Here is a 25,713-nt window from a genome sequence, read left to right on the forward strand (position 1 = left end):
ATATAAATATCCCAGCAGAGTAGTGGGGCACCCTAGGGAGAACTGCAGTGAACCTCACATAAAAGTTCTCAGGTACACATCTTACCATAACCCCCTTATGGTGAGCCTTCCAAAATCCACCAAAAGCCTACTGTACCCAAATGTACACCACAACAATAGACGGGAAAATTAGTTCCTGCAGAGACAGGGAAAATATTGTCCCCATGTCATTCTCTACTTGATAGCCCTTCAGTCTGTCCCAATATGGCAACTCTTACAATATGTTCTTATATTCTTATGACTTGAAGTGGTTCAGAGTAAGCAAAAATAGTGTGGGGTCTGCAAGGACTAAATATTTCCAGTTCTAACATTTTATTTAATTTCAGCATGATATGTTTGGGGTACTATAAAAGACAATCAATAATATCACATTTCATCCCACTATCATGCAGAATAAAAAATCGGCTTTCACTCTTATGGGAACTTCAGACCACCACCGAGTAATATAACTTCAAGTGGTATCAATCCTTATTAGTCCCAACGGGTTGTTAGTAAGCCACACTTTTTCTTATTTTTATCTTTTTGTTTATATTTTACTTTGTAATTTCATTTAGTTTGTAGATAATATATCTAGAAACTAAATGAAATTACAAAGTAAAATATAAACAAAAAGAAAAAAAAGATAAAAATAAGAAAAAGTGTGGCTTACTAATAAAAATTGATACCACTTGAAGTTATATTACTCGGTGGTGGTGGTCTGAAGATCCCATAGGAATGAAAGCCGATTTTTGACTCTGCATGATAGTGGAATGAAATGTGATATTATTGATTGTCTTTTATACTGAGTTATAAAGGTTAGTTTGATATCATGGTTCAATTGCAAACTGCAAAAGAAATGCTTGGGGTAGGCCACTATTAATCTGCCCCACATGATATCACCAACTAGAACAGTGTCCCAAAAACTTTTCAGCGGTATGGCACACAAAACCCGGTGCCCTAACCAGAAGGCATCCGGAAGTGTGCGGAGGCCCTCTAACCGCGACCCTGAATCTGTCACTTTGCCGGTGGGGGATCCTGGAGGAGGGGAGGTGCGGGAAGAGGTGGAGGGATGCTGGTGAGGAAGAGAGTCTGCCTATAGGACGTGCTTCTCGCCGTGAGGCACGTCCTATAAGCAGTCAGCCAGCGCCTCTCCTTGCCGGCAGTTCAGAGCACATCTGGAATCTGCTGTGGCACACAGTTTGTGATACACTGAACTAGAGAGTTTTGGAAACAAGGCATAATATGGTTACCCCCCCCCCCCATCTTGAACCCCCCAAAAGTTGTCTTACTTTGAATAGTATTCAGAATAACTGGTTGTCATGTAATCTTGCCTTACTGCCCAGAAAATAGTACAGAACAATAGTAAAATGACTTCCTACCTTACTGCTATGAAAGGAAGACCGACACCACAATTGGCAACCCAAAAAATCAATTTGAAAGTATGTGACAATCTTGTCACAGAGATGGTTTCTATAATATTCCCACCTGGACGGGCTGGCTTGGGATCTATCTGAAAAACTGAATAAATAAATAAAATCATCAGTACATGCAACTTTAGGAACATGTCATTTTAAAGCACACTTTAATTTGAACCCTACTTTAAATCTAAAAAAAAAAAAAAAAAAAAGAAGAGGAAGCTAAGGTGGTCTCTTTGATGAGTATCTATTATTTTTCTCAAGAAATAAAATAAATAATAAAGATGTTCTAGGTTGAGAGACCTGATGTGGTTTTAGTACTATTTCTGCTTATATGTAAGCTTTTGCACACCATCCTGTTTACAGCATTGGTAAATATCCAGGACTTATAGGTTACAGTGAGGAAAGTATAACGTTGTCTACCCATTGTCACTGAACGTACAGTGGAATTCATGGCTCCTAGTCATTAAAAAGAGATGTACTTACCCTGGTAAGCTCTTTTCCAGTATATAGGTGAGACATTCTAGACAGATGGGTTATTTCCCTATAGCTGCATGCTGCTGCAGAAGGAATCCCTTCCAGATTTTTCACTCTGCCTCTGCTGTACTTCACTGGGTTCTCTAGCTCAACCTACAGTTAGTACCCAAGCACTGAGAGCCACTCAATACATGTGAAGTAGAGGCACCTGTTAGAACAGGCATAAACCAACGGTTCTGCTCAAGAATTAACTCAACAGTAATGTTAATCGCCAACACAGACTGCAAAGGAGCTCAGAGACTACTCCCATACAGTGGCGTACCTAGGGGGGGGCGGGGGGGGCGGGCCGCCCCGGGTACCAGCCCTAAGGGGGTGTTCCCGGCCTTGCCGTTCAGTCCCCCGCCACCCCCGAAGGACCGCTCGCCCCACTGACCTTCCTGCACCACCTGTGAAGCAGCCCTCAGCAGGATCGCGAAGTCAGCGTCAGCATCCCTGCGCTGCTTCCTGCGCCGCGATCCCGCCCCTCCTCTGACGTCAGAGGAGGGGCGGGACCGTGGCGCAGGAAGCAGCGCAGGGATCGCTGACGCTGACTTCGCGATCCTGCTGCGGCTGTTCATAGGTGGTGCGGGGAGGCCAGGGGGGGCGAGCGGTCCTTCGGGGTGGGTCGGGGCATCAGGCCTTCAGGGTGGGGCGGGCGGGCAGGCAAGCAGGCTTTCAAGGGGGAGGGGGTGACAGGCAGGCAGGCAGGCCTTCAAGGGGGGACAGGCCTTCGGGGGGGGGTGCAGACCTTCAAGGGGTGCAGGCCTTCAAGGGGGGCAGGCAGGCCTTCAGGGGGATGCAGGCCTTCGGGGGGGGTGTAGGCCTTTGGGGGGGTGCAGACCTTCAAGGGGGTGCAGGCCTTCAAGGGGGGGAACAGGCCTTCAAGGGGGGAAAGGCAGGCAGGCCTACAAGGGGGGGGACAGGCCTTCAAGGGGGGGGGGCAGGCCTTCAAGGGGGGTGCAGGCCTTCAAGGGGGGGAACAGGCCTTCAAGGGGGGAAAGGCAGGCAGGCCTTCAAGGGGGGGACAGGCCTACAAGGGGGGGGGACAGGCCTACAAGGGGGGGGGACAGGCCTACAAGGGGGGGGACAGGCCTACAAGGGGGGGGGACAGGCCTTCAAGGGGGGGGACAGGCCTACAAGGGGGGGAGAAGCTACAAGGGGGTGGTACAAGCCTTCAAGTGGGGGACAGGCCTTCGGGGGGGGGGTGCAGACCTTCAAGGGAGTGCAGGCCTTCGAGGGGGGTGGTGCAGGCCTTCAAGGGGGTGCAGGCCTTCAAGGGGGGACAGGCCTTCAAGGGGGGAAAGGCAGGCAGGCAGGCCTTCAAGGGGGGACAGGCCTACAAGGGGGGGGGAGAAGCTACAAGGGGGTGGGACAGGCCTTCAAGTGGGGGACAGGCCTTTGGGGGGGTGCAGGCCTTCGGGGGGTGCAGACCTTCAAGGGGGGGACAGGCAGGCAGGCCTTCAAGGGGGGGACAGGCCTACAAGGGGAAGGGACAGGCCTTCAAGGGGGGTGCAGGCCTTCAAGGTGGGACAGGCAGACCTTTAAGGGGGGACAGGCCTTTGGGGGGGGACCATGATTTAGAAGTACACGGAGGGAAGGGGGTGTTCAAAGAGACATGCATATGCCAAACTTTGGGGGGGGGAAGAAATAATGGGTCTGAAAATAGAGGAGAGGGAGAGAGATGATGGACCATGGGATTTAGGGAGGGAAGGAACAGAAAGGGAGAGAAATTGGACACAAGGGATGGTGTGGAGGAGGGATAGAGATACTGGATAGGAGGGTAATTAGGAAAAGAAACGGAGAGATGGTGGACTCTGGGATGGTGGGGAAGGAGGGAGAGATGCCGGATGAAAGGGTATTTAAGAAAAGGTGGATCTGTGGAGGGAGATGAAAAAAAGGAAAGATACCAGACTTCCTGGGAAGGGAAGGGAAATGGAAAGGGAGGACAGAGTTGGCAGATGGATGGTTAGCATGCAGAAAGAAGGAGACCCTGGCAAGCAAGTTATCAGAAGAAAACCAGAGCCTTGGACCAACAAGATTTGAAATATAACCAGACAACAAAAGGTAGAAAAATTAATTTTATTTTCTGTTTTGTGATTATAACATGTCAGATTTGAAATGTGTATCCTGCCAGAGCTGGTGTTGGACTGCAAACGTGAGCTAGGATTTAACAGAAAGAGGAAAAGTCCTTTTTGTTTCTTTATTTAATTTACACCACAGCGCCAGTGTGGTTAGGAGAAGCCAAAGGGGGTGAAAAAGCTATAAAACCCACCAGGAGTTTTGAAAAAAATCACCCAACTGGGCAGGAAAATCGAATTGAAAAACCAATTCAATAGGGCTGAATCGAATCAAAATTTTTTTTTCCTGTATCTGGCAGCATTAGTTTGCGCTACTGTCTTAGACTTTAGGACCTGGGATTGGGGAGAGATGGCATCCTCAGTACTTTATAATGCAAGTGAAACGAGGATTTGGTCAGACTTTTGAAGGGTCTGCAGAAAAAAAATATTGTATAGGCCGGGGACATGAGACAGCAGGAAATGGGAACTTTTCTTCCTTCTATTTTTGTGAATGGAAAGGCTGAGGATGTCAGAGAGGTCAGTTAAAATATGTGCTTTATAAGAAAATATAATAATGTGTTTTATAAAGTTTATAGCATAGCTGGCCTACCCAGTGAGGTGTTCCTAGTGGTGATGGTGGCAGCGTGTCAATGTGTTGAGAGGAAGAGGTGGTCTGGGAAATTCTGCTGAGCAAACTCCGGGCCCATTTCCACCCCCCAGTTAGTCCACTCCACTCAACTGATTCACACACTGAGTGGGTCTTTGGGTGTTGTTTTGGGATCTCTTCCAGTGGTTTATCTCCTTCTGGTCCAAGGAAGGAAACTTTGTTATCCTTAGCATTGACCTACAGAATATGTTTGTAACAGCGCTGCTTGTGTGGCATTAGGCTATGTAGTGATCGAAAGAAAAAAACAGACCTTTGCACATTTTTGCACTATATGGTGGGTGTATGAGGAGATTCACATTTCCTGCACAGCTAAGTCCATGTGAAGTTACCTTGTGCTGTATTTGACATCTAGCAAGGTCTCTGTTTGAAAGGAAAGATCTAAACTTAAAAATGAAGTGGCCAGAAGTTATGGTAAAAGCAGATAGTGTAGCTGGTTTTAAGAAAGATTTGGACAAATTCCTGGAGGAAAAGTCCATAATCTGTTATTAAGACATGGGGGAAGTGTCTGCTTGCCCTGGATCAGTAGCATGGAATGTTGCTACTCTTTGGGTTTTGACCAGGTATTAGTGTCCTGGATTGGCTACCATGAGAATGGGCTACTGGGCATGATGGACCATTGGTCTGACCCAGTTAGGCTATTCTTATGTTATGTTCTCATCTGTAGGGGCCTTTGTTTTCACTTCTTATTTTAATGTATTTTTTTTCTGGGAACTTATCAGTGTTTTTTATAATGGGAACAAAAATGGAAGAGAATTAATGTGTATGGAATGGGGGGTAACTAATTTCTTCAGCTAAATAATTCAATCCACTTCAAACAGACATAGGAGAACTTGTGCACCATTCACACACCCTCCAACCAAAAACGTCAAAAGAAAAAAACTGTTCGACAACCTCCTAGCCATTCGAGCTGCAACACTCGACCCCCAACTCTACAACCAATTGATATCAACCACAGACTGCAAAACCTTCAAAAAGAAATAAAAACCCTTCTATTCAAAAAACACATAAAACCGAACTAACACAATCAGAACTGTCCCAAGCATCACCTGCAACTACTCCATATGTACTTCTAATGTCATGACAATTTAGACATAATTTATGTTATGTTATGTTTGGAATAATGGTTACATATATGAGGTTCAATAAAAGAAAATTTTCACTGCCTGTTTCTATTCTGACCATTTATTCCATTTCATGGTTATTGCAAAAAAAAAAAAAAAAAAATTTTTACATGGGGGGGGGGGGGGGTGTCAAAAAATGATGGGCCCCGGGTGCCACATACCCTAGGTACGCCACTGCTCCCATATAAACTGAAACATATATACCAAGTCATCCCAGTCCCAAGGGAACCAGTTAAACACATTTTCTGATTAACATGGAAAGCCAAAACCACCTTCAGCCAAAGGGAAACCACAGTCTCCAAAATCCAGAGGAATAGTTCTCTGTAAGACAGAGCTTGTAGGTCCAACACATATCACACTGAAGTAATGTCAACCAGAAAAATGGACTTGATCATCAAGTCCAAGAGGGAAGCATATTGAATGAGCTTAAAAGGAGCCTTGGCAAGGCTAGATAGCACCAGGCTAAGGTCCCAGGAAGGGAAAAATTAACTTAACCAGTGGTCTGACATGAAGAGCCAAAAAAAAACTGTGGAATGACGATGCTCCTAAATGGACTTTATTTGAAAGTGTCAAAGTTCCAAAGGTACACTGAAATCATCCACATAAAATAATTCCATCCACATAAAAGTAAATCATCCACATAAGAGTCTTAAAGGACTTAGTCCGCTAGGGATAAAGGACCCAACACGGTCCGCGTTTTGACAAAAAGTCTTCTTCAGGGGTTCCTGGGGGGTCCTATAAATGTGAGTACGTGGTAAACAATCAGTTTTACAAATAAAGCGCCTCCTACTTCTGTTCCAACCATTAAAATGGATCAGATATTCTGGGATTTTTCCGCCCTTTTCCAAGAATAACATCGACAACCTTGGCATCGTACAGCACTTTAGCCTTGGTCGGGTCTGGTTCGACTTTCTCCCCTTTGTGAAATCGATGTTATTCTAGATTTCTCAGCAGCCTTTGACACTGTGGATCAAGATAGTATGCTAGCACAACTAGCAAGTTTTCAAGTTTTCATTAAAATTTGATAAATCGCATATCCAATTTCTAAGCGATGTACAAAGCATAAAAGAGTTTTAACAAGCTACATAAAAACTCATAAAGACATATACATGTACATGATCCAAGGGGAAAGGGGGAAGAAATACATTTTATGAAAGGATAGGAAGACACTTAAGGATAAAACAATATGGATGGGGAATGGAAAAAGGAAATCTGAAAGAAACGTTAGCAAACCAGTCTATTAGTTAAGGTAAGTTGAATAAGAAGCATTTTAATTTGCTTTAGAATCGATCCTCTATTTTTTTCTTCTCTAATATAGGTTAGTAATGCATTTCATGTTTGAGGTGCTGTAACTGAAAAGATGTTGGGGCGTTTTGTATTAATTATTTTTAAATATGGAATGGAAAGTAGTGAATGATCGGCTGATTAAGTGGGTGAGCAGGTGCATAAGGAATCAGCAATTTGTCTAAGAAGATTGGTACATTAGTTAGACTTAAATCTTTGGTGCCGGGGGGGGTTAAATGAAGAAATAGAATGGTTTTCGATACTGTGAGGATTTTTCCTTCCATTCCCCGGGTTTGTTCTTTGAAGTCCTAAATGTGTCTGCGCTTTTTTTGAAGTACTTTATTTGACCGCTTTCCCTTTAAAATTGAGCCCAGCCCGACACGATTGATGACGTCATACGCGCGGTTACGTGTGTCGGGCCCGCTGCTCTTTAGGACCCTTGTTCCACTCGCGGCTAAGATTTGTGACTGAAATGCTCCCTCAATCAGTAAGCACTGGCGTTCATGCCGGTTGGGCTTTTTTTATGGTTATTTGAAATTTAATTTAGTTTAGGCTCTGCCGTAGGAGCCTTTTAAGTCCTGTAAGTTTATTTCATTAGCTTGCCGGTTTTGAGTATTTCTGTATATTTTGGCTAAAGTTCATGACTGAATTGCTCCCTCAAATGGCAAACACTGACGTCCATGCTGATTTGGCTTGTTTTCTTCATACTTTTTTGAATTCAAATTTAATTGAGGCACTGTTGGTAGGAGTCTTTTAGGATTAGTAAGCCTACAGTCTAACGTTTGTGTGTTTTTCTAGTGACCTCGACCCTGAAGAAAAGTTTCTAACATTGAAACATGCATGTCGGGAGAGGTATTAGGATGAATTGATCACTATTAAGATAAGTGAGGTTCCTCTGTCTAATTAATATGATGATTAAAAAGAAATGATAATTTTAGATAGATCCAAGAAAAAGTTAAAAAATAGTCAAAAAGAGTAAAATAAAAGATTAATAAAGATTTGACTGACGAAGAGTTTAGCAACTGAGGTGGTGTGGTGCCCGGTTGCAGTCTGAAAGTCCATACAAATAATATAAATAACAATATACAAAAGTGTATGGATAAGTGACCCACAATTTTAGTTCCTAAAAGACTTAGAATTGAACAAAGTATTTGAATAATCTATAGACATCTGATCACTCTTTGCGTAATAACTTTAAACAGTGAGTTACAGTAGTCTAGTTTTGAGATCACTAGAGAGTGGATTAATATGTTTATTGATTTTGGTTCTAAGAATTTTGACACCGACCGAATGACAAGACTTGACCACTGAACTAATATGTTCGTGAAAAGTAAGTTTGTAGTAAAAAAACATGACACCTAGAATTTTTACTGAATTGATCAGTTGTAATGAATTGCCATTAATGGTGAAAGGGGCTCCAAAGGAAGTACCTTCTTTCCAGGGGAATAGTAAGGCCTTTGTTTTTTGAATGTTAAGAGCTAGCATATTCTGCTTCAACCAGAGACTGATTTGATCACATTTTTTTTTATTAATGTTAAGAATTTTGTTAGGGTCATCAGAGGATATGGGGTGCAAAAGTTGTATGTTATCTGAATAGGCAAAAACATAAAAGCCAACGGACTAACAAAGGGTCATTAGGGGGGCTATGAAGATATTGAACAAAAGTGGAGATAGGATGGAGCCTTGCAGGATGCCAAATTCGATATTGGACGTTTGAGATGTAGTTTTGTTGAGTATTACTTTTGAAGAGTGATCAGCAAAATATGATTTGAACCAGTTGAATGTTTGGCCCGAAATATCAATGGAAGATAGCTTAGCTAGCAAAACATCATAATCAATAATGTTAAAGTCCGCGGAAAGATCAAGTAAGATAAGGATAACTGATCTGTGATGGTCAAGTTGATTCAGTATCTTTGTTGTCATTCCTATTAAAGAGTGCTCAGTAGAATGATGTTTGCGAAATCCTGTCTGGTTGGGATGTATTGCATTTGTTGATTCAATAAATTCTGATACCTGATTAAACACAATCTTCTCAGTTAGTTTAGTCAGAAATGGGTATCAATGGAGAAGTACTTGCTTGGTTCCGATCCTATCTATCAGGCAGACAACAGTCTGGGCACTGATCGAAACTATCTTCTGTTCTATTCAGTATACTACTACTACTACTATATCTACCTCAAGCCACTAGCCAAGCTGATTTGGTCAATGGACACTAAGTTCTACATCTATGCAGATGACGTACAGCTACTCCTACCCATTGAACCTGATTTACCCAGAGCTCTGAATAAATAGTGTTTTAGTGCCTAACCGCAGATATTCAGCAGGAGATAACTGGCTCTTCCCAGCTGAATATCCATTAGTAGCAGCTATGGAGCTCATTTTCCAAAAAAGAAAAACATCCAAATATGGCATAAAAGAGCAGATGGATGCTGTTCTCGCCAAACCCAATTCACTATTTTTGAAACTTATTTTCTAGATGAATTTCTATGCTGTTCATGTGAAGTTTGTCTAACTCTCAGAACAAGCTACCCGAAGCTACCCAATTAACTTTCGCTGGCTTTTACAAAGCTGCAATAGAGGTTTCTAACACGAGCCAGAGAGGTAAAGGCTCCAGCGCTCATAGAATTCCTATGAGCAACAGAGCATTTACCTTGCCTATCTGAAGTAGAAACCTCTTCTGCAGCTTTGTAAAAGAAGCCCTCTGATTGGCCAGAACACATGAATAAAACTGACAGCTTTGTTCACTTTAGACCAGATATTACAGTTGTAATCCAGCTGAATATCCAGACAAAGATGGCCAGTTATTTTTTCTGCATATGGCTAAATATCAGCATCCATTTTGTAGTCAAACTTCCAGTGATCCTGAAAATTAATTAGAATTTCTTGCTTATCAAGTGCTCTATAGTTAGACTATCTTGCTATAGAGATTTATATTTCTTTTTGTTTGCTTATGTGTAATCTTGGAATTGTAGGTTGTGGATTTGAGTTGAGTTAGCCGAAAAAAGTTTCTTTCGTTATAAAACTGTGTTAAGGTGTAACGTGATTTATACTTTCAAGAAAGTTATATCTTGATTAACCCATTTTCTGGACAAGTGATTACTTGGTATGTAATTAGAAAAATTTATAAAAAAAAAAAAAAAAAAAAAGAAAAGAATTTCTTGCTTATACAGTTTTCTTTTTAAGCATATCATATAGATGCTACGTAAATATTAAACAGCATTACAAGAGGTTACAATAAAAAATAAACCAAAATTATGCAAAATACCTGTTATGTGTCTGCTTGACACAATAACTTCATCAACATAGAACCATCCACGTGTTTCACTGTCTTTTACTTGGGGGAACAGGTCAATTTGATCCATAAACACCACCGAGTTTTTCAGTAGGTCCCTGAGCAATCCAGAGCTGATAGCACAATCTCTCCAGAAGTTAATGCAGCCAAATTTCCAGCTGCAAGAGATAGCAATAGTACCGAGCTGTATGTACCTCAGAAGCAATTCTGATATTTGGGCACTTACATTCAGGTGCCCCCGAGGATGCACCATAGGATCCTATTCTATAACAACACCTGGTTGCCCAGAGCTCTGCCTCTCTAAATGAAAATATAGATATAAAATAAGCATCTCTGAAACCTGGTAGAAGGAAGATAATAAATAGGAAATGATCATAACAAGTACAAATTATATCGCAGTGACAAGGTAGATCGAATTGGTGGAGGGGTAGCATTATATGTCAATGAAAGTCTTGAACTGAAAACACACCTTGGAATCCCTATGGATTCCAAGGAGAAAAGGATAGTAATAGGTATACAGTGCTCCCTCGGTCATTCACGGTTAGCGAATCGTGGTCCCGGTCATTCGCAGTATTTTCTGACCGCAAATGACCGGGTAGGAGAGGGCAGCTGGAGAGGCAGGAAAGAGCAGCCGGAGCGCCGGTGAGTGAAGGAAATCACTCACGGTATGCTCCGACCACCTCTTCCTGCACTAAAGTCGGGCCTCACCAATCAGGAGCTGCATGGGATAGGAGCAGTGGCATAGCAAGGGTAAGAAGCACCCTGGGTAGTGGTGCTCCCCTGCGCCCCCTCTCTGCTTCCCCCCCTGCGCCCGGCCACCACACCCGCACCCTCCCTTCCTACCCCATACCTCTAAATCTTCACCTGCACAAGCAGCTTCTTTGGCATGCTGCTCATGCTGGCATTCCCTCTGCCATAACTTCTGGGCCTCACGACCCAGAAGTAATTTCAGAGGGAGCCAGGCCGATTTGAATAGATATTTGCACTGGTGAAGATTTTTAAAGGAGGTATGTGGGAGGTCACAAAGAGAGAGCACAAGTGTGGCGTGGGGGAGTGGAGAGGTGCTGGTGTCCTCACCAAGATGGCACCCGGGGAAGTCTGCCCCCTGCCTCCTACCTCCCACCTCGTCACACTGACATCCGTGCATGCGCAGAGATCATCCAGGCAGAGCCCCAAGCTCAGGGAAGGAGTCAGAAGGTTCATGGGGGGGGGGGGGCTGGGGATAGAACAGAGTAGGGCCAGGTGTGGTAGGTTTGTTGGGTTGGGAGGGGTTTGCTTCTGGGAGGAGGAGTGGTTGGGGTGCGGGTGACCAGTTTGGTACTGGCTGGACGGCATAAGAACACAGCCTGTTCAGCAATCTCTTTGTTCTCTCAGTTAGGGGGATATGGGTAGAGAGTTGGGGGCTCTTTTGGGGGGGTAGGGTGTGGTTGCATTTGTGAGTGGGCGGGGGGTTGTACTTGGGTTTATTTGAAAATTTTTTCTTGATGTGCTTTTGGTGTTCTCGCCTATTTTTGTACTCCTGGTTGATGTTGTGTATTTTCTGATGGTACGTCAATAAAATATGATTTACATTAAAGAGGACAGCTGGTAACCCTAGGAAAAATATGCAAGGTACCTGACTGAAACTTATCTTGAGTTACAACTGTAAAAGGTCTAAGCTAAATCCAAATACCTTCCCTTCCCCTCCCCTGGATGAAGAAGATGACCCTCCTGTTTATCAGTAATAGGAGCTAGAGCAGTTTGTGAGGAGATAATACTGCTAAGTTCTTAAGAAAAGGTAAAACTGATTCATTTAGAAAGCAAAGCCTTCACCTTATTTCAAGAGAGACTTTGTGGAAAAAGAATAATTAAAATGTTACAGTATCGCTAAAACACAAGAGTCGCCAGCAGGCAATGAATATTTTTAGTTAAATTTTATACAAATTTAGTTTAACTTCCTCATAAAATTTAGATGAATAAGACACATACTTAATAGTACTATTACATTTAGGGACTGAGCAATTTCTGTATTTATATAGCACTAAATAGTAATAAAGTTCTTTGCTGCACTGGTTCTTTTTAATCTTGTAGATCAAAAACATGGGTATCTTACCTCCCTGGACTGCTCTCATTAAAATTCCAAAGGCAAGTCAGTTTTTTCTTCACAGTTTTCTGAAAGACGTTGGTATATGACAGTGAGATATTCATGGAATCTTTTAGAAATCCTTTATATGCAAAACACACCTGCAAAAAAATATATTTATTATTTATACTGTGTATATATATATATATATATAAACTATGGGCTCCTTTTATCAAGCCGCGCTAGCGGTTTAACGTGCGTATGAGCACGCGCTAAACTGCTGGCCATGCTAGCTGCTACCACCTCCTCTTGAGCAGACAGTAGTTTTTGGCCAGCGCAGGGGTTAATCCATGATGAAAAGTCACGCATGTTAACCCCACTAGCGCGGCTTGATAAAAGGAGCCCTATAAGTGCATATACCACCTGTTAGTATTCTATGAAGGAAAGTACAGTAGAGACTGCATTCTCTAAACAGCACTGTTGGCGGCTGCCAATCGCGTATCAATTACGTGACGGCGCCGTTTGGAGAATCGCACCTTTGGGAAAGGTAGGCGCCAGAAATGTAAGCCGGGGTTTCAAGGCCTACATTTCCGGCGCCTACCTTTGCCATGAATCATGCCTACGGAGGTGCTTTACAGCGCCTAACGCCACTTCTGGCGTTAGCCACAACCACAGCGGCGTTAGGTATCATAGAGCACCTCTATAGGCACGACTCTGGGCTGTTTTTTAGGTGCCAGTAGGCACCTTGAAAATCCTTTTAAAAGGTCTTTTAAACAGCGTTTTGCACTTGCCGTATTTTCTCGCATATAACGTGCGCGTTATACGTGGTTTTTACGTACCGCGCATACCCTCGCACGTTATACGCGTGAGCGCGTTGTACAAAATTTTTTTTACATAGTTCCCCCCCGACGTCCGATTCACCCCCCACAGGACCGCTCGCACCCCACCCCGAAGGACCGCTCACACGCACCCCCACCCCGAAGGACCGCTCGCACGCACTCCCACCCGCACCCGCACCCCCACAGCCTCCCGACCCCCCCCCATCATGTAGAAGCTCCTACCGGTGTCCTGCTGCTTCCTCTTGGCGGTCCCGACACCCGACACGATCGGGGCAAGAGGGAGCTCAAGCCCTCTTGCCCCAGCAAACCGCGGCACACCCGACACGATCGGGGCAAGAGGGAGCTCAAGCCCTCTTGCCCCAGCCAACCGCGGCACCCCTGACACGATCGGGGCAAGAGGGAGCTCAAGCCCTCTTGCCCCCCCCCGACTCCCCGACACGATCGGGGCAAAAGGGAGCCCAAGCCCTCTTGCCCCGCCGACTCCCCAACTCACCGACAATATCGGGCCAGGAGGGAGCCCAAGTCCTCCTGGCCCTGGTGAACCCCCCCCCCTAGTTGTTCGGGCCAGGAGGGAGCCCAAACCCTCCTGGCCACGGCAACCTCCTACCCCCACCCCGCACTACATTACGGGCAGGAGGGATCCCAGGCCCTCCTGCCCTCGACGCAAACCCCCCTCCCCCCAATGACCACCCCCCCAAGAACCTCCGACCGCCCCCCCCAGCCAACCCACGACCCCCCTGGCCGACCCCCACGACACCCCCACCCCCCTTCCCCGTACCTTTGTGTAGTTGGCCGGACAGACGAGAGTCAAACTCGCCTGTCCGGCAGGCAGCCAACGACGGAATGAGGCCGGATTGGCCCATCCGTCCCAAAGCTCCGCCTACTGGTGGGGCCTAAGGCGCCTGGCCCAATCAGAATAGGCCCGGGAGCCTTAGGTCCCACCTGGGGGCGGGGCCTGAAGAACATGGGCCTAACCTGACCATGTGCCCAAGGCCCCGCCCCCAGGAGGGACCTAAGGCTCCCGGGCCTATTCTGATTGGCCCAGGCGCCTTAGGCCCCACCAGTAAGCGGAGCTTTGGGACGGATGGGCCAATCCGGCCTCATTCCGTCGTTGGCTGTCTGCCGGACAGGCGGGTTTGGCTCCCGTCTGTCCGGCCAACTACACAAAGGTACGGGGAAGGGGGGTGGGGGTGTCGTGGGGGTCGGCCAGGGGGGTCGCGGGTCGGCTGGGGGGACGGTTGGAGGTTCTTGGGGGGGCGGTCGTTGGGAGGAGGGTTTGCGTTGAGGGCAGGAGGGCCTGGGATCCCTCTTGCCCATAATGTAGTGCGGGGTGGGGGTATGGGGTCGCGTGGCCAGGAGGGTTTGGGCTCCCTCCTGGCCCGAACAACTAGCGGGGGGGGAGTCGCCAGGGCCAGGAGGACTTGGGCTCCCTCCTGGCCCGATATTGTCGGGGAGTTGGGGAGTGGGCGGGGCAAGAGGGCTTGGGCTCCCTTTTGCCCCGATCGTGTCGGGGAGTCGGGGGGGGCAAGAGGGCTTGAGCTCCCTCTTGCCCCGATCGTGTCGGGGGGTGCCGCGGTTGGCTGGGGCAAGAGGGCTTGAGCTCCCTCTTGCCCCGATCGTGTCGGGGAGTCGGGACCGCCAAGAGGAAGCAGCAGGACACCGGTAGGAGCTTCTACATGATGGGGGGGGGGTCGGGAGCCTGTGGGGGTGCGAGCGGTCCTTCAGGGTGGGGGTGCGGGTGCGGGTGGGAGTGCGTGCGAGCGGTCCTTCGGGGTGCGGGTGCGTGCGAGCGGTCCTTCGCGGTGGGGGTGCGAGCGGTCCTGCGGGGGGGGGGTGAATCGGACGTCGGGGGGGCATCAGGCTTTCATGGTGGGGACAGAACTTCAAGGGGGAGAGGAGAGTCGGGGCGGGCGAAAGGAGAGTCGGGGTGGCCAGAGGAGAGTCGGGGCGGGCGAAAGGAGAGTCGGGCGGCGACGGGAGAGTCGGGCAGCAAGCGCGGTATACGGGTGTGCGCGGTATATAAAAATTTCTGTACATAGATTTGTGTTTTTCGCGCGCTATACCCGTGTGCACGTTTTACACGGGTGCGCGTTATCTACGTGAAAATACGGTAATTTAGCTGCTTTTTGGGTGCCTACCAGTGCCTATGTTAAGGCGCCATTTATAAAATATGGGCCTAGGTGCCTACTTTCCTTTATAGAATAGGTACTATAGAGGTGCCATCTGGGTATCCATATATATATGTGCATTATTATAGAAGTACCACCTTAGTGCCCAGTGTTTTATTATTTTAGATTTAATATTCTATCTTTTTTTCTAGAGGTTTACTTATTAAAGCGCGATAAGGTTTTGCATTTACCACATGGTAACTGCCAACATTAGCAAGCAGTAATTGCAAAACCTCTATATTAACTGTTGGGGACACTCCGAACATTTTGGGGAGGACTGCCATGCACTAACACGGAGACCTGCAGGAAAGATAATGCATGATGCGTTTAACTTAGTCCCTTGAATTGGCGTTAACTTCTACCCATTACCAGCCGCATCAATAGATAACGCATGGTGACCATCTCGGCATTAACTGTAAGGCAAAGTCTCCACCCCTTCCATGCCTACTCCATACCTCAAAATGCTAATTTCTGCTTTAGCTGTGGTGACTGTTAATGCATGGTAATTCCACACTTTAAACAGGCCCTAATTCTGTAGACGGTGTCTGATCACCTAAGAAACAGCTGCTGATCGTGTGTCAATCACGCAATGGGGTCGTTTATAGAATTGCAGCTTCGTAAAAGGTAAGCACCGGAAATGTAGGACAATGTCTGTCATGGCCTACATTTCCGGCGCTTACATTTCATATGAATCGCAGCTACAGAGGCGCTTTATGATGCCTAACGTCACTTCTGGTATTAGCCTCGTCTATAGTGGCATTGGGTGTTGTATAGCACCTCTATAGCCATGATGTAGGAGCTGTTATTTTTAGGCACTGGTAGGCGCCTACATTTTTTTCTTTAAACCAATTTTAATCTTTAAAAATAGTGTTTTCCACTTAGGGCATCTAGCTTAAGACGCCATTTATAGAATTTGGGCCTTAATACAACTTAGTAAACAGTCCTTTAAGAGCTAGCTATAATAGGGGCCTTTTACTAAAGTGCACTAGAACCTGGTCTTAATACATTATAACATAGGATTTTACTGTGTGTTAAGCCCAGATTTAACATGGCACTTTTTTTTTTTTTTGGGGGGGGGGGTTGTTCCCTTTTTTTTTTACTGTAAGCCTTGCATTACATAAGAACATAAGAATTGCCACTGCTGGGTCAGACTAGTGGTCCATCCTGCCCAGCAGTCCGCTCATGCGGCGGCCCTCAGGTCAAAGACCAGTGCTCTAAATTAGTCCAGCCTCACCTGCGTACATTCCAGTTTAGCAGGAATTTGTCCAACTTTGTCTTGAAACTCTGGAGGGTGTTTTCCCCTATAACAGACTCCGGAAGAGCGTTCCAGTTTTCCACCACTCTCTGGGTGAAGAAGAATTTCCTTACGTTTGTACAGAATCTATCTCCTTTCAACTTTACAGAGTGCCCTCTTGTTCTCCCTACCTTGGAGAGGGTGAACAGTCTGTCTTTATCTACTAAGTCTATTCCCTTCAGTATTTTGAACGTTTCCAATAGCACACAGTACCTGTAGAAAGTTAACACAGGAGCACTACTGCACCCTGTTTAGATGATGTTAAATGTTCTCACAGTGTTAGCAGTTTGAGGTACGTATAAGTAACACACTAGCTGTCTAAGGCTTCCACACCCATGCCCCTAGCATAAAATTACTGAAAATTCAGCAACATGTAATTTAATGCATAGAAACTGGGAAACTACCACAACACCCCATGGTCTAAAGGCTTAATACTCTTTAGTAAAAAGGCACATAGCTTTTATCATGATATTCAGGGTCAGATAGTACTTACATGAGAGTATGTATTAAGCTCATATCTTGGTATTGTAGATTTAGAACATTTTATTAGATGTTTTGGCCTCAAGATGCTGTACCTGCCACAAAAAGGCTCTGTCCCACTGGTCAGGTGTCCATCTATACCACAATCATCCAGTCCTTAGGTGAGATTAAAACATATTTTATATTATTTGAATAAGAATAGAAATAAAGCTTGCATACAAAGGACTTAAGTGCCTATTGTTTCTGGTCATGAAACACTTGTAAGTAAGGCTAGTCCAGAGCTTAAAGGGGCATGTTGGGAGGTGTGTTATGGGTGGAAATCGGATGCTTTTCCAGGACATCCTAGGTGGAACTTTAAACGCTGGGACTTAGACCAAAGTAATATAGGTCTAAGTGCCCCAAAGGTGATCAAACTAACAAGATGACCATTGGAGGGTATAAGACATGACACTCCTTACTCACCTAGTGGTCATGACCCCCTCCCACCACTCAGAGATGGGGGGGGGAAACAGCACATTGAGGGCTTGCCATCAGCTGATCGCAGCAGAGGAATCCTCATCATCTAAGCTGGTTTAGGGGATTTGGAGATTCCCCCTGCCAGGATCAGCTGAGCTGCGGAGCCCTACATCTCTCCCCTGACATCCCCAGACCCCCCTTATCCTCCCAACATCCCCCAACATTTCTGGACCCTTGACATCCCCAGACACCCCCTTGACATCCCTGGACCCTCCCCGACATCTCCTCCCTCATTCCCCATCATTTCTGGACCTCCTTCCCACATCCCTGTACCCCCCCCCCATATCTTCCAAAGACAAACTAACAGGAGGGAAGCCTACTCCCTCTTGCCTACAGGGCCGCGTGCTGAGAATGACGGGCCTTCCTCCTCTCAATGCATATTCGGAAGCAGTTGGAGGGGCCTAAGGCCCTGATTGGCTCAAAGAGGTTAATCAGTTACCTAGGATGATACAATGGATAGTTTGACACAGACATTCAATAGAGTTGCTAGTACAGTTAGGGTTACCATATGGCTCCAGAAAAAGGAGGACATAAATCCCAGATGTCTCTGTCTGTCCTCCTTACTTTCACTGTTTTCAGTGAAAGTAAAACCTGGATGTCTCAACCTATTTTTTTTCTATTTAGATCTGCCTAATCATATACTTTGGAACCTCCAGCAGGATTCCATTGGAGTAGTCAAAGATTGAGAGTAATCATAGAAACATGACGGCAGATAAAGGCCAAATGGCCCATCTAGTTTGCCCATCCGCAGTAACCATTATATCTTTCTCTCTCCGAGAGATCCCACATGCCTATCCCAGGCCCTCTTGAATTCAGACACAGTCTCTGTTTCCACCACCTCTTCCAGGAGACTGTTCCATGCATCTACCAGCCTTTCTGTAAAGTATTTCCTCAGATTACTCCGGAGCCTGTCACTTCTTAATTTCATCCTATGCCCTCTCATTGCAGAGTTTCCTTTCAAATGAAAGAGACTCAACATGCACATTTATATTACGTAGGTATTTAAATGTCTCTGTCATATCTCCCCTCTCCCGCATTTCCTCCAAAGTATACAGATTGAGATCTTTAAGTCTGTCCCCATTCACCTTATCACAAAGACCACACACTATTTTAGTAGCCTTCCTCTGGACCAACTCCATCCTTTTTATATCTTTTTGAAGGTGCGGCCTCCAGAATTGTACACAATATTTTAAATGAGGTCTCACCAGAGTCTTATACAGAGGCAGCAATACCTCCTTTTTCCTACTGGCCATACCTCTTCCTATGTAACCTAGCATCCTTCTAGCTTTTGCCATCACCTTTTCAACCTGTTTGGCCACCTTAAGATCATCACATATAATCACACCCAAGTCCCGCTCTTCCGTTGTGTACATAAGTTCTTCATCCCCCCAAACTGTACTGTTCCCTCAGGTTTTTGCAGCCCAAATGCATAACCTTGCATTTCTTAGCATTAAATTTTAGCTGCCAAATTTCACACCATTTTTCAAGCTACGCCAGGTCTTTCTTCATGTTATTCACACCATCCGGAGTGTCTATTGCAGATTTTGGTATCATCTGCAAAGAGGCAAATCTTACCCGACAACCCTTCAGCAATATAATTTATAAAAATGTTAAAAAGAACAGGCCCAAGAACAGAAACTTGAGGCTCACCACTGGTAACATCCCTTTCCTCAGAGTGATCGCCATTGATCACTACCCTCTGTTGCCTTCCACTCAACCAGTTCCTGACCCAGTCCGTCACTTTGGGACCCATCGCAGGGATATTATTATGTTGGACATCAATTGAAGAGTTAGGTAGGTTTTAGTCCTCTAACCCAGTAGAATTTTCCATAGGTGTTTTACACAATGTGTTGGATTTGTATTGTCATGTCTATGTTTTGGTTCAGCCATACTCCCATATTTCTAACTCCCTCCATGGATGATTTTACGTTGTTGCCATTTAGGTAACTTGAGTTGTTTTCATCCCATTTGTTGATTAGAAGTAGTTCTAATTTTTCCTTGTTGGCTACTAGGTCATTTGTTTGGAACCATCCGAAGATTCCCTCTAGGCCTTCTGTTTAGTCTTCAAGTTCTGTTTCTTCAGAGGGACGATTAGTTGGACACCTGCTTAGATGTAGCATTCCCATCCCAGATTTCTGTTGAGTTTCCCTAATTGTTGGAGGATGATGTTGAACAGCCAGGGTGACACTGCTATGAACAGCATGGGTGGTACTCCTATGTTTGTTTCTTTCCAGTTGCTTATATTCCCCTGCCATTCTACTCTCATTAGTTTATTTGATAGAAAGAACTCTGTCCATGCCATGACTTTTCCTTTGAGACCCAATTCTCAAAATCTTGATTTTAGCAGTGTGTGTTGGACTAGGTCAAAGGCTGCTAAGAGGTCCAGGAATCCCAGCAGCATGTCTTCTCCTTTAGCATGGTGTTTGAGGACCGAGTCCTGTACTGCTACTACACTAAACTAAAACTTGAGTTTATAGACTGTGTCTGACCCAGTAAAGCTATTCTTATGTTCTTATAACAATAAGGCTCGACTCGGTTCACAGTAAGTAAAACAGAAAAGGAATAGTGAGGTGAAGACTTTACAATTTAGAGAATAGCCAACATATACTAGTACGGTTTCAGCACTCAGGTGTCTTCTGAACACTGATTGGGCCTGATTTAGCTTTGATAAGTTTTATAGGAAGTCTGATATTTGTTGGCAGGCCAATTTGTCTACTAGTTTAGATATCCACCGTTGGTTGACTACCAGTCTATAGTTGAAGAGATCTTCTAGGTCTTGTTATTTTTCAGACACAGTCCAAGTAACTCCTTCACAAGTCCCCCCACCCCCCTTCCAAACAAACACACATGCTGCCAATTTTCATTTGGTTTACAGATGAGAACATTTTCTTGGTTGAGCCATCTATCAATATCCAATATGACCAATCTTTACACATAGACTGCAGTGAAGAAATATTATATTATTGCCAATCTGGGTACTTGCTCAACATTCAGCAAATCAGTCATGGTCACAGTTGGAGTATCCAAAATAGGATGCATGGAGATTTTCTTCATCAACCCAGGTACAAACATTAGTAGAGAGTACTATCATAACTGCTACAAGCCGTTCAGTGTACTGCTGGAAATGTTCATGTGTTTCAGCAAGACAGTGCATCAGCTCATTATGCTCATGAGACCGTGCAGCTGCTGAAGAGAATGACTCCAGATTTAATTTTGCTGGACTTGTGGCACCCTGAACCCTGTCGATTACAAGATTTGGGATATAGGATGCAAAAGCGTGTTTATTATAGGATGATTCATGACACTGACAACCTCAAGTAGCATCTGGCTGAGGTGTGGGCCAGAGTATCATTAAAGCTGTGGTTGATCAGTGGAGAAAATGACTCCAAACATTTGTATGTGCCAACAAAGGACATTTTGAAAATTAGCTGTAGGCTTATTGCAAATTTATTCAGGATGATATAGTCCAAACTATTGAAACTGGCTTTGTAAAGCCTTCTTTTCTTTTTTTTTTTTTTAAGTATAATGTAAATATTTTACCTGTCTCAAACCCCATCCTGAATAGCACCAAATCAGAAGATGGTTTACTCTTACATTTTACTGAAAGTATTTCTTCTATTGCTGTTTTGATCTAAAGGGTAAAGAAAACAAAAATACATTGGCATTTTCACTGAGATTTGAAATTGGACTGAAAGCTGGTCAGATTTGCACATTGACATATAGAAATGAGGCTTTTGAATCCATGCCAGCTTCTGCTACTGAGGCCGGTTGAGGCTAGGAATGTTGTTAAGAGGTGATGAGTGGGTTCAGGCTGCATTTGATATAGGTCAGGCTGCCTTACTACTATTATTAATTATTTCTAGAGTACTACCAGATGCACAGAGTGAGCAAGGGAGGCTGCAGGCCCAACAAAGATACCCCAAATCAAAAGTCTGTACAAGAATATATATTTCCAATCGAAAATATTTATTCAATATCAAAAGCAAACTAATTACAAATGCAGCCTTTAAATAACAATCCAATAATAATATAATTGTACAAAGAAGTCTCACAGAGAGTTTCAAGTCATATAACTGTCTGTACAGAGTTCTCAACATATTCCGGCTTCATCTTCCTATATACCAATGGTCTCAAACTCAAACCCTTTGCGGGGCCACATTTTGGATTTGTAGGTACTTGGAGGGCCGCAGAAAAAAATAGTTAATGTCTTATTAAAGAAATGACAATTTTGCATGAGGTTAAACTCTTTAACAGTTTTATCTTATGCAACAGTTTTACCTTATGCAACAGTTTTACCTTATGCAAAATTGTCATTTCTTTAATAAGACATTAACTATTTTTTCTGCGGCCCTCCAAGTACTCTATTTTTTCTGCAGCACTCACATTTAAAGTTTAATATCTTTTCTTTCTCAAAACTGGCACATTTCTATTACTAAATTGAAAATAAAATCATTTTCCTACCTTTGTTTGGTAATTTCATCAGTCTCTGGTTGCACTTTATTCTTCTGACTGTGCATCCAATATTTCTTCTCTTCTTTCAGCCTCCTGTATGCTTCCTCTCCTCCAGACCTCATTCCCTCCCCCAACTTTTTCTTTCTTTTTCTCTGTCTGTCTTTCTCTGATTCCTTGTCCCATTTTTTGCTTTGTTTCTGGCTCCTTGTCCCCCCCCCCTCTTTCTTTTTTCCTTCTGGCTCCCTGTCCCCCCTTCTTTCTTTTTTCCTTCTGGCTCCCTGCCCCCCCTCTTTCTTTCTTCCTTCCTGCCCTCCCCATGCCACCTCCGCCGGGGAATAGGCTGCTGCTGCTGCTGCCGCCATCGGGAACAGGCCGAGATCTCCAAGGGGCCGACCAACTCTCGTCGCCCGACGTCAATTCTAACATCGGAAAGGACGTTCCGGGCAGCCAGGCAGCGATTGGCTAGCCAGAACGACCTCTCGACGTCAGAATTGAGGTCGGGCAGCGAGAGAAGCAGGGAGCTTAAAGAGCATGGTGCCGGCGGTGAGAAGGGAAGGGAAGCAGTTGGGCACCCCTGCTCTAGACGAGCCGCGAGCCGCACTCTAGGAAGAACAGTGGAGGGTGACCAGCTGTGCGGACCGCCCCCCCCCCCCCTTGGTACACCACTGGAGCAGCAGCGTGTCTGGCCAGCTCATTCCATTCAAAGCCGCGGGTGGTGGCTCCTTCTGAGATCCGTGCCTGTGGTGGCAGTTGCAGCAGCAACTCTGACTCTCAAACGCAGCCTGCGGACTCCCTCCCTGCATTCCTTGTGCTGTGTTCCGCCCCCAATGATGCAACTTCCTTTTTCAGCCTGGACTGACCACACGGCACAAGGAACGCAGGGAGGAAGGCCGCAGGCTGCGCTTCAGAGTCACTATCGCAGCCAGCATTCCCTTGTAACAATAATGCGAGCAGAGGTAAAGGGGGAGGACATGCCGTGCCAGGAAGCCCCCAGAACTGTTTTTTGTTGATTTGTTGTTTTGTTTTGTTTTTAAAGAAGAATGGGTTTCAAAGATGTGCCAGGGGGGAGTGAAGGGGAAGGATTTATAGGGCCATAAACATGGGGGAAGTAGAGACAGAGATGGTGGGCAATGGTCTGGAGGGATAGAAAAGGAGAGTAGTTGGAAGTGGGGTGCTATGAAGGAAAGGGGAATGAGACACTTGAAGGGAAGACAGAAAGAGAAAGGCAGAGATGGTGGACCAGGGGGTGGGAGGGGGGGAATGTATAGAATAGGAGGATAGGAAAGTTGGAAAGGGAGAAATATGGCATGGGAGGGCAGTTGGGAAGAGAAAGGGTGAAGGAATGGAGCAAGAGGGAAGAGGAGAAAAAATGGACAGTAGACACTAGAAAGAGAATTAGTAGATGATAGACAAAAGCAGAAAAAGAAACTGGGACCAAGATGATGGAAAAACAGAATGTCTAGACAAGGTAGGAAAAGGTGTTTTATTTTGAATTTATTAACTGGAATATGTTGGCTTTGGGACATGTGCATCACAAATATACTTGTATTATATTCAGTGGCATAGTCACACAACTAATTGGGGTGGGGTGGGGCTGAAGCCTAAAACGGGTGGATGGGAACCAAATTTTCTCCCAACCTGAATGCAAAATATAAATATTTGAGCTGGTGGGGATTCCCAAATCCTGCCAACTAAAGATTTCCTCTTTCAGGCTAGCAAAATCTCCAAGCTTTGCAGCTAGTGGCCATATCCTCAAGTTGCCACTGTTTTCATGTATGCATGAAGCCAATGGGATAGGGAGGCAGCAGCAGCTCTAAAATACTATTGCAAGCTGCAGAACTTGGAAAGTTCTGGTCTCTGGACCTGAGGAGCTGATCATCAGTTGGTGAGGCTTGGGGATTCCCTCCAGCTAAAGCAAGGGAGATGTTCATTTTGAGGGGGGGCCTAAGCTCAAAATGGGAGGCCCAGCCCCATACCTATCATTACCACCATATATGTATAAAACAATTTTATACATATATGGCAGTAATGATAGGTATGGAAATTGGGAGAGGGGTACCCTCCTTAATTTCTGCCCTGGGCCCCAGCATTTCTAAAACCAGCCCTACCCAGGGATACACATCACTCACAATAAAATCCTATATAACAAGGAAATATCAAATAAGCAAGGCTATTGACTCTAAAATCTAACTAAATACATTATTATATAAAAGTAAAACATTATGAGAGCAATAGAGGAAGCAACAAAGACAGGAAACCTGGGCTCAGCTAAAAAAAGGGAGGGATGCTGCTGGAGAAACAGCATGGAGGGAGGGATGGAAGAGCATTATGGAAAGGAGAGAGTGCCAGAGAAAAGAGCATGAAGTTGGGTAGTGCTGGAAGGGAGGAGAGAGACAGAAACAGCAGGAGAAGAGATTAGAAGGAGAGAGAGGGGTACCCATGGGGGGTTATAAGAGGAGAAAGAAAGAAAGAAAACCTCAGGAGAGGGAGGTTGTAAGGCAAGAGAGATAGAAGCACTAAAAGGGTACAGAGGATGTGAAGGGGGACCAAGGAAATGGGTGATGGGCGGGGCAGTAGGTGGGGTCATGTGTCCTATTTTTTGTCTTCAAATATGATAACCCTATCCTAGGATAAGCAGCTTAAAATCTATTTTAGTCTTTGGGATCTTACCAAGTACTTGTGACCTGGGTTAGCTACTGTTGGAAACAGAATACTAGATTTGATGGACCTTTGGTCTGTCCCAGTATGGCAACTCTTATGGTCTTATGTATTCAACCAAATAATATTTTTCATTATTCATATTTGGCTAAATAGTAAAATATACTATTCAGTACAGATCTATCACATCATACCTCATATGAAAATATGAAAGGGTGGTAGATGTATGGAATTTTCTCCCGGCGAATGTGATAGAGACAAAGACTGTCTGAATTCAGGAAAGTGTAGGACAGGCAAAGAGTAGATAGTCAATGCTGTGGATGGACAGACTGGATAGGCCATTTGGCCTTTATCTGCTATCATGTTTCTCTGCTTCTATACCAAAACTTTGGACAAAGTTACAGACCTGATCAGCTGTGGCATTTGTAGGTATTGGACCGGTAGAGGTGTTGTCCCAAGAAAAGCTGACCCAGCCTGTGCCAGAGAGCTTCACCGTCTAAAAGGGAAAACAAAGTCTCTGAAATCAAGGACATTTAACAGACATTCTAGTCTCTAGTAATAATGGTTGCCTGCATTTATTCACCTGAATTCTACATAAACCTGTGCATACACCCAAGATATGCGTACAAAGTAATTGATTTAAAAAGTCCTTAACTAGCAATAATTGAGTGAAAACAACCAATTATTGCATTTAATTGGCATGATTCAGGATTTGTGCATGCATCTGGTTGTATGCTATTCTAGAAGACACCACACCTACATCCCCTGGCATGCAGGGCAGGATTAATTCGGCGAGGGACCCTAGGCACACAAGTACACTGGGCCCCCTGCCCCGCCCCAAGCCACCATGCGCCCAGGCGGAAACAGGAAGCTG

The 25,713-nt window shown here is 45.0% G+C and overlaps 1 protein-coding gene across 13 annotated transcripts in view; it reads right to left on the reverse strand.

Moving 5' to 3' along the window:
* PKHD1 (PKHD1 ciliary IPT domain containing fibrocystin/polyductin) overlaps positions 1-25,713 on the reverse strand; it is an 800,857-nt gene that overhangs the window by 656,802 nt on the left and 118,342 nt on the right. For 12 of the 13 annotated variants that reach the window (XR_004538726.1, XR_004538727.1, XM_033936724.1 and 9 more), the window contains 6 exons: positions 25,246-25,335; positions 21,270-21,360; positions 17,227-17,369; positions 12,463-12,593; positions 10,344-10,528; positions 1,398-1,536 (listed from right to left, as the gene is read on the reverse strand). Coding sequence is in view for 11 of the 13 variants with exons in the window: in XM_033936724.1 (XP_033792615.1) it covers positions 1,398-1,536; positions 10,344-10,528; positions 12,463-12,593; positions 17,227-17,369; positions 21,270-21,360; positions 25,246-25,335 (779 nt within the window). In the remaining 2 variants the exon portion in view is untranslated. Of the gene's footprint in view, positions 1-1,397; positions 1,537-10,343; positions 10,529-12,462; positions 12,594-17,226; positions 17,370-21,269; positions 21,361-25,245; positions 25,336-25,713 lie in introns of those variants that run through there. The other variant, XM_033936725.1, reaches the window with a different exon arrangement.

Source organism: Geotrypetes seraphini, chromosome 3 (assembly GCF_902459505.1).
Source record: "Geotrypetes seraphini chromosome 3, aGeoSer1.1, whole genome shotgun sequence".
NCBI lineage: Eukaryota > Metazoa > Chordata > Amphibia > Gymnophiona > Dermophiidae > Geotrypetes > Geotrypetes seraphini.